At 56.4% G+C, this 13,755-nt stretch overlaps 1 protein-coding gene and 6 non-coding genes across 7 annotated transcripts; 3 read left to right on the forward strand and 4 right to left on the reverse strand.

Moving 5' to 3' along the window:
- Positions 1-1,077: 1,077 nt before the first annotated feature.
- Positions 1,078-9,330, reverse strand: FTCD (formimidoyltransferase cyclodeaminase). Its single transcript, XM_026086522.1, has 14 exons — positions 9,277-9,330; positions 7,853-8,036; positions 7,219-7,347; positions 6,904-6,992; positions 5,829-6,008; positions 5,603-5,740; positions 5,112-5,243; positions 4,190-4,251; positions 3,139-3,268; positions 2,805-2,966; positions 2,327-2,370; positions 2,024-2,162; positions 1,438-1,533; positions 1,078-1,164 (listed from the first exon to the last, which is right to left on the reverse strand). Exons 1-14 carry the CDS (start codon positions 9,328-9,330, stop codon positions 1,078-1,080), a joined length of 1,626 nt encoding a protein of 541 aa, XP_025942307.1.
- Positions 9,331-10,566: 1,236 nt separating this feature from the next.
- TRNAS-CGA lies at positions 10,567-10,648 on the reverse strand. Its single transcript has one exon. It is a non-coding gene; the product is annotated as a tRNA-Ser (tRNA).
- Positions 10,649-10,971: 323 nt separating this feature from the next.
- TRNAP-AGG lies at positions 10,972-11,043 on the forward strand. Its single transcript has one exon. It is a non-coding gene; the product is annotated as a tRNA-Pro (tRNA).
- Positions 11,044-11,793: 750 nt separating this feature from the next.
- On the reverse strand, positions 11,794-11,865 carry TRNAA-UGC. The gene has a single exon. It is a non-coding gene; the product is annotated as a tRNA-Ala (tRNA).
- A 340-nt stretch (positions 11,866-12,205) lies between these two features.
- On the forward strand, positions 12,206-12,277 carry TRNAP-AGG. Its single transcript has one exon. It is a non-coding gene; the product is annotated as a tRNA-Pro (tRNA).
- A 735-nt stretch (positions 12,278-13,012) lies between these two features.
- Positions 13,013-13,084, forward strand: TRNAA-UGC. The gene has a single exon. It is a non-coding gene; the product is annotated as a tRNA-Ala (tRNA).
- Positions 13,085-13,486: 402 nt separating this feature from the next.
- Positions 13,487-13,558, reverse strand: TRNAP-UGG. The gene has a single exon. It is a non-coding gene; the product is annotated as a tRNA-Pro (tRNA).
- Between the last annotated feature and the right edge of the window lie 197 nt (positions 13,559-13,755).

A 13,755-nucleotide genomic window follows, 5' to 3' on the forward strand; every position in this document is an offset into this window, starting at 1 on the left:
GAAGCTCCATCGAGACATCCCTGCGTTTCAGCCCAGCTCCTGGGGACAAACGCTCTGGAGTTGGGACAGCCCAGGTGAGGGGCAGAAGGGGTCGTGCGAGGCACCTCTCCCCTTGCACGGGCAGCTCAGTGCCTACTTGTGATGCCTCCCCTCTTACTGCCAGAGAAGTGAAGGCCGGTGGTAGCAGGGGCTCCCCTGGAGCAGGTCATGCTCAGGGTACTGCAATAATGTGAGGGTAGGGGAGGGAATATCTGCCATTAGACCTAGTGATGCAGATGGCTCTAGTCTGTGGGGCAGATGGAGACATGAGGAAGGGCTAGGTGCCTGATGCTTATCTCGTTTTCTCCAGGCAGGTGGGGCAGAGCTTCTACCCATGCTGTCCCTGTAGCATGCCTTCCTTTACACACCCCTATGCTGTCTTGTGTTTGGCGCCACTCCTTTCCCCGGGCCAGTGAACAATGCAACTGTGCTTGTCATGCACAATAAAGAAAACACCTTGCAACAAGTGACTCATGGAGAGGACATTCCCCAGCCTGGAGGCAGGATAGTGTCACGGGGTGTTTTTTGAGCACAAAACCATGCAGGTGTGTGTGTGTGTGTGTGTGTGTGTGTGAGAGAGAGAGAGAGATCAGGAGATGCTCATGCATAGGGTTTTCCTATCCCAGCCAGCACCTCCAAGCTGTGCTGCATGAGTATTCCCGGGTTGTGCTGGCCAGGAGGCTGCCCTAGCCCTGGGGATCCAGCCCATGCATGCAGCAGGCTGGAGCGGCCCCAGCGTTCACCACTGCACCCAATCCAGGACAGACAGACTTGGGGCTGTGGCTGGCACAGCCAAGCCCAGACCAGCCCTTTCTGGAACCAGCCAGGGGGACTGGGCCCTGCCAGCAAAATCCACACTCTGCTCTCCCTTGCCTGAGCCAGGGAGAGATGGGTATGGGCCAGGGGACACAACGGGGGGCTCTGCCTGAGCAGAACAGCTCTTCCTGAAGTGGGCGCCAAAGAAGCCCAGGCAGGACACACGTGTTTCCCAGCTGTATTTGCCACCACAAAGCTCTGCAGCCTAGCCCTGAGCCCCTCTCACGCTGCCCGCTTCTCCAGCAGTGCCAGCACAAGTGCCAAGCTCTGCTTCGCCTCCTCCAGGAGCCTGGAGACCTTCTGGGACATCTGCACAAGGAAGGAGGAAGTTAATCATTTGCCACTTGAAAGGACACAAAAGTCACTCCCTGTCTTTGCTGCCTGGCCCTGCCATGCACAACCCAGCACAAACTTTGCTCACGGTGAAGGGCCAAGGGTGCCGGGTGCGCTGGATGCTGGAGCCACCCAGCCCTGGCACAGGGTGTTCTCAGGGGACCTCCTCTGCATTTCTGTCCCACTTTGTCCCAGCCACATGGTCCTCATGCAGTGCCAGCATCAGGGCACAGTGCAGCTCCTGCTTACCACTTGCTTGAACTTCTCATCCGATATGTCTTTGAGATTGATCATGACATTGCAATAGGCCCCAAACACACCAGCTTCCAGCATCTTGGCTCCCACCTATGGAAAAAGGTTTTTGAAAAGCAATTTTAATAGCCTTTGCTAGTGAAACAGAGCAACATTTTAAGGTCCTGCATTAGGTCAGACCCTTATGCTCTAATTTGCCCCTGGATTTCTAATCTCAGTGACTTGATGTTTACTGCAGCATGCAGGCCTGGGATGTTATGTGAAGCAGTGCTTTCCAACCCAGTATTTTCAGCCTGTGGCTCTGAAGGTGGGAACTGTGGCTTTGCCACAGAGATGGGAAAAACTGAGTCAAGAGGTCCTAAAAGGGATGCAAGCTGCCAAAAAGTTAGTGGGCTAAAACTACTGGCTGGTTAAAGAAGCAGGGCTTAAGAGATGTGTGTCATAGGTCTTCACAGCTACCTGAGCCACAAAGCAATGGGAAACCTTGCAGGAAAAGGTAACAAGCCACGCAGCCTCCAAAGTTCCAGCCAGGACAGGGTGTGGAGTCCCATGGCCAAAGCAGCTCCTGAGCCTGGGGCAGTACCTGGATGTCAGACTTGCAGGCCAGGTTGCAGTGGCACGCCATCTCCTTTAATGCAGGCCAGAGCCCGTTCACCTTCTCTGCCAGGGCACAGGGCACTTCCACTGCTGTCTTCAACCCCTGCTGCATGGCGGCCGCACGCCTGATGAGAGAGACCAGCCCCCAGGTAAGCACCAGGACAAGTGCACACTACCCCAGGTAGCTCTTCTGCTGCCACATGCAATCCCCCACCACCAAGGCAAGCCCTCAGGCCAGCAGTGGAGTTGTGATATGAGCCAACTCCTTCGCAAAGCCAGCCCAGCTCACCTCGCCTTCTCTTCAGGGGTACTTTTTGGCAGCTTCATAGCTTCCTGTAGGTAAAGAAAAGCAGGTTTGGTCAGCCAGGGCTGCAGCTTGCTCTGAGACCCCATGTGCCTCACGTCAGGCACCGTAGGAGACCTCTTAGCTCCCATACTCCAGAAAAGTCCTTTTACCCCACATGATGTCTTTTACCTGGGTCTTGGGCTCTGTTTTGAGTTGCCGGGCCAGCAGACCCTTTTAGAGCAGAGATTTACCCATTCCCATCTGTTTCCCTGGGGGAACGGGGACACTCACAGGATGGAGGAGCCCTGTTTTACCCACTCGCTGAGTGCACTGGGTGCATCTGCCCCAACAGCCAATTCCTGAGGTTGAGCTTACAGCTCTGCTCCCAAGGGCCTCCAGGGGGATGCAATGCTGCCACTCTGCTCCCAGCTGGAAAACTGTCCCCTTCCCTACCGCATGCCTGATGGCAGCAGGACCTCACCATGTAGCTGCTGAAGGCACGGGAATCGGCATCTACCATGGCCACCAGCTCATCCATGGCCTGGTGGAAGGGGGGGATCAGCTTCCTCATGACAGCATCCAGCTCCTCAAACTGCCRCTTCCCATAGCTCATCAGCCCCACCATGCAGCCCAGAGCTGCTCCCTGCAAGGACAGGGCAGTAAATCCTCTAGTGGAATTCAAAGCCCACCTCTGCCACCATGCCAGGTCCCCTCCAAGACCTCAGCATGCCAAGAAGCACCCTCACAAGGAACCATCCAGAGGAGCACCCAGGTAGGCAGGGGCACACCACCCACCCCAGAGCTGGGGCACATACCAATGCAGACACGGCTGCAGACACAGAGCCTCCTCCCGGTGCTGCTGACCTCCTGCCGACTGCTCGCACGAAGGCACCCAGTGGCTTGGCCACCAGACCCCTGTCTGCTTCTCCTGCCTGCACCAGGTACCTGCAGCACAGCAGCACCGCAAGTCAGAGCTGCCACGCCAGCTGCCAGCCTGCCCGTGCATGGGGACACCGGCCACCACTGCCCTGTTCCTTCTCCTCCCCATAAAGAAAAATCCCCTACACTCCTACACTGCCCTCTCCAACAGGTTTTCATCTGTCCCAAACCCCTCAGCTCCACGGGTGATAGGAAAGTGGGCTAGCACCAAAAAAAAAAACACAGGATGGTGGGAAGGAGGAAAAGGAGCTAGAGAGCCTTGTAGGCACAGATGGACACCTGGGGTCGTACCGCTGGTGGGAGCAGACACCCCAGGGACGTCAGGGTTTGCTATGCATAAGGCAGGGCTGGGCTGGGCTGCAAATGACATTTTGCAGCATGGAAATGTGCCTGGGTAGCAAGTCTGCCTCTGGCCGCGCCCCTGCAGTCATGTCCCAGGGCTTCAGGGACTGGGACTTAAAAGTGCATATCCTGACTTCACGTCAGCACAGATGAATTTCCCTTTTCTCTTCTCTTGCAGAGAAACTTTTCATCCCAGCTGCTATAAAGATGGTGTCTGTCTTTGGAGGGAATCACATGAGCCAGAGAGGCTGAAATTTCCACTGCTGTGTGCTGGATGGGAGTTTAATGAACACTTGTTTGAATTTGTCAATAAAATCTGCTCCAGCTGCCTTGCAGAGGGACCTGGATTCCCTCATCCCAAACTCATAACCATCAATTCTTGGGGGCAGGGCCCATCTCTGTGTTTGTGCAGCATTCATCAGAGCGGTCCCCTGGGCGCTTGCAGGAGCAGGAGGAGCCCAAGGGTAGCAGGAATACAAGCACTGCTCCCCAAATAAGCTTAATAAAAGAGGCAGACCACTGGGATCCCCCCCCATTCAGGCAGACACCAAACACAATAAAGAAAAGCAAGAAGGGAATCCCTACTCAATGACACGCTCCTGAGGGTTAAATGGAGACAGGGAATCCAGGCCCAGACGGCTGACCACCTGCAAGAAGCAGCACATGCCACATCAGTCCGTAGCTAGGCACAACATGTCCACGCACAAGAGGCAGTGCCTCGCAGTGCTATCAGGCATGAACCTCCCTGTGTGCAGCTAGGGCACCAATGCATCCCACTACATTTTTACTCACTTCTTTTAATTGACCATGAGCTCTTTGGCCCCTGGAAGACAGCCGTGTGGGCTATCACCCAGAGGAGAGGAAAGAAGAGCCAGGCCAATAAGCTTAAACTGCTCTGGCCATGTATGCTGTGTCACCAGGTCTGAGAGAATTTCCCATACCAAAGCTGGGGCATGCTCATATCCACCTGAGAGCAAATGGAAACTGCACTGATAAATAATTAGCTTGCTCTTATCTAGCACATTCCCCATAGGGTGGAAAAGTCCCTCCCCACTCCCTTCCCTCCTGAAGCTGAAAACTGGTGCTTGTCTTATTTTTTCCATCTTACACAGGTCCTGGGACAGTTTCTTGTGACAGCAAACGCTGTCCTTGAACTTTGTGGAGGTCTCCTTCCCCTCCCTGCTTCCACACAAGCAGGCAGCTAAGAGGCTGCTGCCTGTACTCTGCCCTCACAGAATGGGCTTTTTGCTCCCCTGAGCATCTCAGCTTCTATGGGTCATGACAATAAATCAGTTCGTCTCACTCACTTTGTCCTCACAGCTTGCCAGGCCATTCACAGTGTCAGGCATTGTCCCTCAAACCAAATGCCACAAGGGCATACAACCTGCCTGGGGGCTGACCTGGTCTCAAATCTCCAAGCAGTGACAGGGAAGGTGGCACTTTGGGAGGTTGGTGGTGTCTTGTTTGTGATCCCACCCCAGTCTTGGGGCCAGGGGAGCCACGTTACCAGTCTTATCTTGTGTTCCTCCTCCAGGATGAAAAGTTTTTCCTTCTTGATGTAAAACTCAGCCGCGTCCAGCATGGCCTTCTTGGGGATAAGCCCCACCAGCTGGGACCCCACCACAGGGAGCTTCAGAGCCTGCAAAGGACAGCGGAAATGTGACTGCCCTCCAGAGATATTTGCCATGCCTCTGCTACCACCCTTCCATTCTGGACTGATGGTCCTTTTCCTGGGATCTGAAAGGCACACAGAAATGTCTTCGATACATCTCCCACCTTGCAGAGGTGAGCCTGGAGCTGGGAATTAGCAGCCAGTCACTAAGTATTTGGGGTTTCCTGTTGCTTGGGTCTCTGCCTGGCTTTGCTGAGCTGAGAGCATGAAAAAGCAGCGCCAGACCATTGGACATGGCCAAAAGCTTGTAGGGAGATAACCTTTGCAAAGTCCCAGTTGAGAAAAGCATCACATGGCACCTCTCACCTCCTCTCACCACCTCTCACCTCTGCATCTCGGCAGACCTCCTCGTAGACTTCGTGGAGTGGCGTGGTCTCAAAGTCCAGGAGGTTTGTCGAAACCTGGGCTATATTCTCTTCCTCCAAATACCAGCCAATTCCCTGGACCTTCTTCAAGCGCCCGGGCTGCAAAGAGCTGCTGTGGTCAAGGCACAGCGGTGGCCAGCTCAGCCCTGGGATGCGTAGGGGTGAGCAGGACCGTGCATGAGGGTACCTGGTCAGCACCACGGCCCTGTTCCCGGATGTTGAGGGCGATGCGGTGAGCCAGCTCCTTGGTGCAGAGCAGATTGATGTTGTACGCGATGAGGAAGGTCCGGGCCCCTGTCACTGTGGCCCCCCACCGGGGGACAAAGGTGGGGGGCCCAAAATCGGGAGCCCACTCCGGTTTCACAAGCTGGGGAGGGAAAAAGAGAGGGAGGGAGGAAAGCGTTTTGGCTAGCACTGCCGTACAGCATGAGTGGGCTGCTGAGGCTGTGCCGCGATGGGCGGCTGTCCACCCAGGGAAAGTGTCTCCCTTCCCAGCCGGTGCCTGCAGCAGCCCCTTTCACATTTGGCAGCATCCAAAGCATTTCTTTGGCTCCTCTCAGTCTGGCCAAGACACTTGTGCAAAGGGAATAAAAAATGAAGGTAAAAAGGCAGCATTTTTCTTTCTCTTTTCAATTGTTTTGCTTCAAAACTTCCTCCCATTTCAGTTCTATGTAAAAACTTCCATAGGCTTAAAGCAGAAATGTTTCATTTCATGCCAAAGGAAATAGTTCACTCAAGTTCTCTGGGGTCTTTTTATCTCACAGAGGACAAAATGAATCCATCAGGATGAACAAGCCCAGCTACTTCAGCTTCTCTCTGTATGGCCCATGCTCCAGTCCTGACCATCTTGGTGGCCCCCACTAAACTTGCTCTAGTTTATTGACATCACTCTTGTACTGGGGCACCAAAAATCAGCCCAGTATCCAGATGTGGCCTCACTGGTGCCAAACGGGGAGAAGAATCAGCACCTTCACCATGCTGGCTGCGCTCTAGACTCCTTCCCAAGGAAGCTTGTAAGGTTATTGGTGTAAAAAGATCTCTCTTATTTTTTTCTTAATGCATTTTTGGAGCAAAGAGCAGAAGGCCCCGAGAGCTGTTTTCATACCCCCTCAGCCAGCATGTGCAATTGCCTCAGAAAGGAGACACTTCTCGTGGGGCCCAAGGTTTCGGTCTGGGGGAATAAGTGGCCTCCCTGAGGCCCAGGAGATGCTGCTCAGCTTTGCCCATTAGGCAGGACAGCCCGTGCTGCCAGGCACACTCACCTTTTTGGGGAGCGCCTCATACTCCCCAGCACGGATGGCTGGCAGGGATTTCCTGCTTTCCTCCCGTGCTGCCTCTCCGTACAGGTAAACTGCAAGAGAGAGCAGGGTATGACAGACAGGCCAAATGCCGCCATGGAGAGGGGGCTGTGGCACATCATCTAACAGGGACCACGGATCCATCTTTGCCCATTTTGGGACAGAAAGTGTTTTTGCCCTACTTAAGCCTTCGTAAAAGAAGTACATCTTCTTTTATATAGGAGAGCACTGGCACAGATGGAAGCACAGCCCCAGGCATCCAGCGCTCCCCCCACTCACCAGGCACCCCCAGCTCCGTTGACAAACGCTGCCCAAAGTTGTAGGCGCAGGCAATACACTCCTCCATGCTCACGTTCATCACCGGCACAAAGGGGCAGACGTCCAGGGCCCCCATACGAGGGTGTTCACCTGGGGACAGGACCAGACGTTAAAAGGAAGGGAGCAGTAAGAGCAAGCTGGATGAGGAGGGATGAAGGCCCTTTCCCAGCCCCTTTTGGAGGCTCAGCTTACAGCCCGCCTGCCACAAAGCATTTCCACTGCAAGGAAAGTTGTGTTTGAGGCAGTAATGTGTACTCCAGCCCAGCAAAAGGATGGTTTCAGGTTCTCTGTAAGAGGAAGACAAGCAAGAGCTTTGTGCGGTCCAGCCAGCATCCATCCTGGCAGTGCTGCTTGCTGGAGATGCAGAAATGTGCCATATTTGGTTGCTGGCAATCATTTTGTATCAGTTTTTAGCTTCTATGAACAAGAGAGGTTTTGAGCTGGGGAACCATGCTGTCAGGGCACAGCTCTGGCCATGCAAGGCATGCCAGTAGCCGCCCCCGCATGCCACAACCAACACAGAGGCTTGCTCTGGGCCCCAGCTGCCAAGGGACACTTGGTGCGGGGATGGCTCCCATGCTTCCCCCGAGCTCACCCGCGTGCCGACTCATGTCAATGAGCTGCCCGGCCACTCGGGCCGCGCTCAGCGCCCCTTCGACAACAGCTTCTGGGGCCCCCACAAAGGTGTAGACGGTGCGGTTGGTGGAGGGCCCGGCATCCACATCCAGCAACACGCAGCCAGGAGTCCCGGAGATGGCTTGCCCCAGCGCCTCAATCACCTGTGAGAGAGCGGAGACAGACAAGGAGGCTGGGCAGCGGGGCTGGCGAGATGCCCGCCTCAGCCCCGGGAGCCATGCAAGATGGGGGAGCCTTTTTGCAGCTCTCCCCAACCCCATTCCCACTGGCGCTGGGGTTGGGGCCATGATCAAGAAGGAGGCCACACGCCAGTGGGTACAACCCCATGCCACTGAGGATGCAGGACTCTGGTGCATGAGCATCCTGCTTCCAACCAGGGGGCACAGCGCTGGGACACAGAGACAGCCCCTGGCTCCCTGCAAGCTGCAGCCCTGCAGCAGAGGAGGGAAAGTTGATCAGGTGCCAGCTACATGCTGGAGAGGTCTGTCGCAATTTGCTATTCCTGAGGATACTGTCCCCTGTCAGCTTCAAAACTGATTTGGCTCTGCAAAGCCCATTTCCTAGGGGAACCAGGATTTTTACCATGACCTTCATGTTGGCTCCCTGGAAGGGCCAAAGTTCAGCCTGAGGCAGACACCCAACACAAATCATTTTAACCTGGACAGCGTAATGTTTGACAAAGCAACTGAAAGGGAGATTTCCAAATGGGATATGCCAGGCCACCTTCGTCAAGAGTCCTGGCCCTAAGACAACCTACAGGCAGCAGAAAGGAGCAGGACTCCAAGCCCCCCATTTCTCATGGAGGTGCAAAAAAGGATCAGGGACTGCATTTGGACACTTTCAGCATTAGCCATGCAGATAAAGGTGCATAGTCCCGGCAAGGGAGGCAGGGCAGAGCCTGGCAGTGAGCACTGCCTGCACAGCCCATCCCTGGTGGCATGAGAGGCCAAATCTGGCACAGGCCCTGCAGCAGGACACAACCAAAACAGGGCCACGGGGCACCATCAGTCCCAAGCAAACACCCTGTGGGACCAGCACCTTTGGGACCAGACCTCCTTTGAAATGCTGCAAGCTATCCCCTGTGGTCTCTGTCCCTTGCAAGCTTGCTTTTGTCCCTATAAAACAACATGAACTTTCTCTGACTTGACTTTGGTGGAATTCTAGCTAGCATGAAAGTAGCCAAAGGGCAATGGAAATAAATAGAAAACTATAAGCTGAGCTACAAATTGTAGGGAATAAAGTGCTCCAGAAGTTAACCCTAGACTAACCACCCACCTGCACTGTGCAGAGATGTCTGAGGCACAGCCCCAACCTGCAAGCAACCGAGCCACCTGCACCCCCAGTGCCTCCCACCCCATCCCCTCCTCCATGCGGCTCCCTTACCTCTTTGTTATTCCCCTCTGAAAAATTGGGGACACACTCCACCAGCTTGGCCATGGTGCTGGGGTCTGCCTGTACCACCGCAGCCACGTGCTGGGTTCTTTACGCTGCCCTGGTTTGCCTGAGCTGTCCTTTCCAGGGCCACGGAGAACCAAAAACCTTTCTAGCATCCAATCAGTTATTTTTTCCCAGAGCCAGGGTTTCTCATTAACTACGCTGATCCAAAGCCAAGAGACAGAAAGGGTCTTGGTTAAACAAAACAGTGGTGACTTTGGGCAGAAAAGCCCTTCTGGGCTTTGTGCAGCTGTGGGAAATGTGTTCCTGGGCCCACGGGTGACATGTGCGCTCCAGGGCCGGCAGCAGAGCCAGTGCTCACCAGTAATCACTAATCACTGCCCACTAGTCACTAATCAAAGGTGCTGCCCCATGAAGGAAAGCAGCCGTCCTGTGCTATGTCCAGCTCCAGCACCCCTTCGTGACTTCCCATTCAGATGACCTGCTCCTGCCTACAGGACAGTCCACATCAGCAAAGGAGATAACATGACCCCCAGTGTCCCTGGAGCTCTCTGGAGGATGGGAACATCAGGGAGGCCTGGCTGCTGCAAAGGGGAGACTCACGAAAGGAAAGTCCTCAGCATCCTCCCCGGGTCCAGTCTCACTCCTGATCCTGGTGGTTGAAGGCTCTGCACTCCTGGGGCCATGTTGCACTGGCCAGGCAACAGCAGGGCCAGCGGCGCCAAAAAGGAGGGCTCGTCCAGGAGTTGAATCCGGGAACTCTTGCACCCAAAGCAAGAATCATATACCTAGAACAACAAGCCAGGATAGTGCAGGTAGGACCCCACCAAGCTCAGCTCCTGCATCCCATGGACATGGGGTGGGGTCCCAGTGCTCCGGGGGGACAGCTCTTCCCAAACATTCTCTCTCCCTTTCCCTCTCCTTCTGCTCTACAGGCCAGCACCTCCTTCATGTTCCCCTGGAGGGGAAAGAGAAGACAACACAGGCCCAGGCACTGCTCCCTGTATGCTTCAGCTGCAGCTTCCCCAGCTCTCAGGGGCTGATTCCAGGGGGTCCTGCCTTCAGGCTGCTCCGGGGTCCAACCCAGATCCAGGCTTTCACTGTGCAGGAGCTGCTGCCAGAAGGCAACGGACAGGGCTGGCGCATCCACCTCAGCCCCCTTTTTTCCAGCCCTGATTTTCCCCCCTGAGATCCCTCTGCAGCCCAGGATGAGCCCACCCAAAGCCTCAGCTAGGGATTTACCACACACCAGCCCTGAACCCTGAGAATAAAACCTCTCGCTGTGAGCAGGATTCGAACCTGCGCAGGGAAACCCTATTGGATTTCGAGTCCAACGCCTTCACCCCTCGGCCATCACAGCCTCAGGTCTGATCATTGCAGGGTGCATGCAGACCTCCCTCTGCCTGCCCTGAGGCACCCACCTGGCCCTGGTGGGCATCCCACCCTGCCTCTCATAACCACTCTATTTTCTGGGAAGTGGGAAAGTTTCCTGGCTGTCTGTTGCTGTTCCCCCCGCACACGCAGCTCAGCATCATTCTGCTTCCCTGGACCAGCAACAGGGACATTGCCCAAAAATCAGCCCACTGAGCAGTGGGACACAAAGGGAACATAACCATGATCCTGCTTCAGCAGCCCAAAAACGTGGGACACATACACTGGGTGCACACAAACCTGTGCCAGTCTGGCTCGTTGGTCTAGGGGTATGATTCTCGCTTAGGGTGCGAGAGGTCCCGGGTTCAACTCCCGGACGAGCCCCCCTTTTGGGCACAAGCACAGCCCCTGCATGGAAACCAGGCCACAGCGAGGGCAGTGATGCCTGCCATGATGGCCGTGGGCAGCCTGGCTGCCTTGGGCATGTCCCAAAAGCCCCGGTAGATGGTCCCCATGAGAGAGCTGGGAGCGATGTGCCGTCCTGTGCCTGCATGGGAAACAGAGGCAAAACCCAGAAAGGGCCAGGACTTGTACCCTTCCTCGGTGGGGAAAGGGCTTTTGGGTGCAGCACTGGGGATGGCAAAGGGGGTGATGCCAGCACCACACGCCCCAGCAGGCAGCTCTCCCCTTGCCCTGTGGCACGGCCAAGGCCCCTGTTGTGCACGGTGTGGGCATCGCAATAGCAGCGCAGCCTGGGCTCTCGGCTGCACCACAGTCCCGCAGCAGCTCGACTTCCTGTCGCTGCACAGGTACAGGCAGCCCTTGTTCCAGGGGCTGCGGCCAGGAAAAAAATCCCCTGGCCTGCCCCAGAGCGGACCTCCCACTCCTGCAGTCTCTTGACCAGATGAGAGCTGCCGAGGGAGCCCCTGTGTCTGCACCCCTACGACCCCAGAGCTGACAGCTCCCAGGGGGAGGAGGGGCGGGGGGGGGGAAGGACCAACCAGAAGGTTTTTATGGGAATGAGGGAGAAACCTCAGGCCCGGGAGAGAACCCAATCTCTAGACAGCAGAGGGAAATCTCCTCCCCAGAAGCTGGGTGCACCACTGCAAGGCAGCTTTGTGGAGAAAAGGCACGTGGAGATGCTGGGGCTTGAACCCAGGGCCTCTTACATGCAAAGCAAGCGCTCTCCCACTGAGCTACATCCCCCCACCTGGGGGCTGCCTGTGCCNGGGGCTTGAACCCAGGGCCTCTTACATGCAAAGCAAGCGCTCTCCCACTGAGCTACATCCCCCCACCTGGGGGCTGCCTGTGCCCACTGGGCACCACTGTTCACCCCACACGTGGCGCTTGGAACACCCACCAGAGCTGGACAAGTTTTGTCCCGTGTCATGTCCAGGCGCTAGCCCTAGACTTGCAGCCTGGATGCAGCAAAAGGAACCTTTGTGCTCTGGGTGGCGTTGTGGACCAAAGGGAGCAGCACCGGCTCTGCTCAGCACCCTGAACATCTGGGATCTGAGGACTGGGTGTCCAGAGGTTATAGCATCCTGGCTCGTTGGTCTAGGGGTATGATTCTCGCTTAGGGTGCGAGAGGTCCCGGGTTCAACTCCTGGACGAGCCCCCCCTTTTGGGTACCAGGGTTGCCTCTTTAGCCCAGCCAGCACAGAGCTTATCCAAGGCCTGGACTTTGGCTTTCTCCCCCCAGGTCTTTGGGCTCTGTAAGGCAAGTGGGGCTGCTATGCATGCCTGAGGTCCCAGCCCCGCTGTGTCCCCAGCCTGGCCAGTAGGTGGGGACCTGCCAGGCCCCAGCTGCATTGTGCCCTAGCACCACAAGATGGCCCTGGCCACCAGTTGTAGGTGGCCTGCAAGAGCTGGGCACATGGAACCACCGGGGTCCCAGCACAGGCATCACTGGAGATGGCATCCACAAACTGGCATCAGCCTCTGGGGGGAAATGCCTTTCTTTGCACCCCCCACCTCAGCGAAGGGGCTCTGGCACCAGCATCCCCCAGTTGCCTGCAAAGAGCATGGCCAGGGCCGTGGCCGTAGGGTCTCTCCCTCACCCCATGCCTGTTTTCATGTCTCTCTAAGAGAGGCCAGATCAACTCATGCCACCAGCGCCACCTGCCTGGGAAGGTGCCTGGCACGGGGCCAGCAATGCTGCATGCTGCCCAGAGCTTGTCCGTGGTGCAGCTGGAGCAGGGAGGTACCTCTTCCTGCATCCAGGCTGCAGTGCCAGGGCTGAGTTGGGCCAAGACCATGGACTGTAAGCCCCATGGCCCTGGCAGGTTTCAGAGCAGCAGGGCTGTGCGGGGTGGGCAGCAGTGCCCAGTGGGCACAGGCAGCCCCCAGGTGGGGGGATGTAGCTCAGTGGGAGAGCGCTTGCTTTGCATGTAAGAGGCCCTGGGTTCAAGCCCCAGCATCTCCACATGCCTTTTCCTCCTGAAAGGTGCCCCCCTGGCAGTGGCTGGGATGGAGGGAGAGTCCTCACTTACATCCCCAAGGAAAGTCTCTGGGCTTCCTGTGTGCTGGCTGGGCTTGGCTTTCTTCCCAGGCACTTCCACACTCTGGGGAAATCCCCACAACTATTTCATTTTCCCTCCCCGCAGGAGCTGCAGTCAGTGGAGTACATGAGCTGTGAGTTGTCTCTGTGCGGCACGGGGCAGCACATCACTCTTAACTGGGATCAGACCTGCTAGCGGCATGGTCCAACAAGCTGCCTGTCCCCATTGCATTGGGCACCACTGCCCTGGCTCCAGTCATGGGCTGTGACAGGGTCCCACGAACCGACCTGACAAACACGGGCCAGGTCTGTTGGTGCCCAAAAGGGGGGCTCATCTGGGAGTTGAACCCGGGACCTCTCGCACCCAAAGCGAGAATCATACCCCTAGACCAATGAGCCAGGATGGCACACCTAGGGCCAGTTGAGGCCAGCTGCAGCACCCCATGGCCCTGGGGATGACATGGGACCCAGCCAGGGCCACAAGCTGGYGGTGCCACGCACACTCAGCCCTCTGGCAGGAGCATTTGCAGGTAAACCCACACACCATGCCCCACAGCTGTGGGTCTTGTGCTTCCACAAAAGTGCAAGGACCTCAC

Source organism: Apteryx rowi, unplaced genomic scaffold (assembly GCF_003343035.1).
Source record: "Apteryx rowi isolate R43461 unplaced genomic scaffold, aptRow1 scaffold_699, whole genome shotgun sequence".
NCBI lineage: Eukaryota > Metazoa > Chordata > Aves > Apterygiformes > Apterygidae > Apteryx > Apteryx rowi.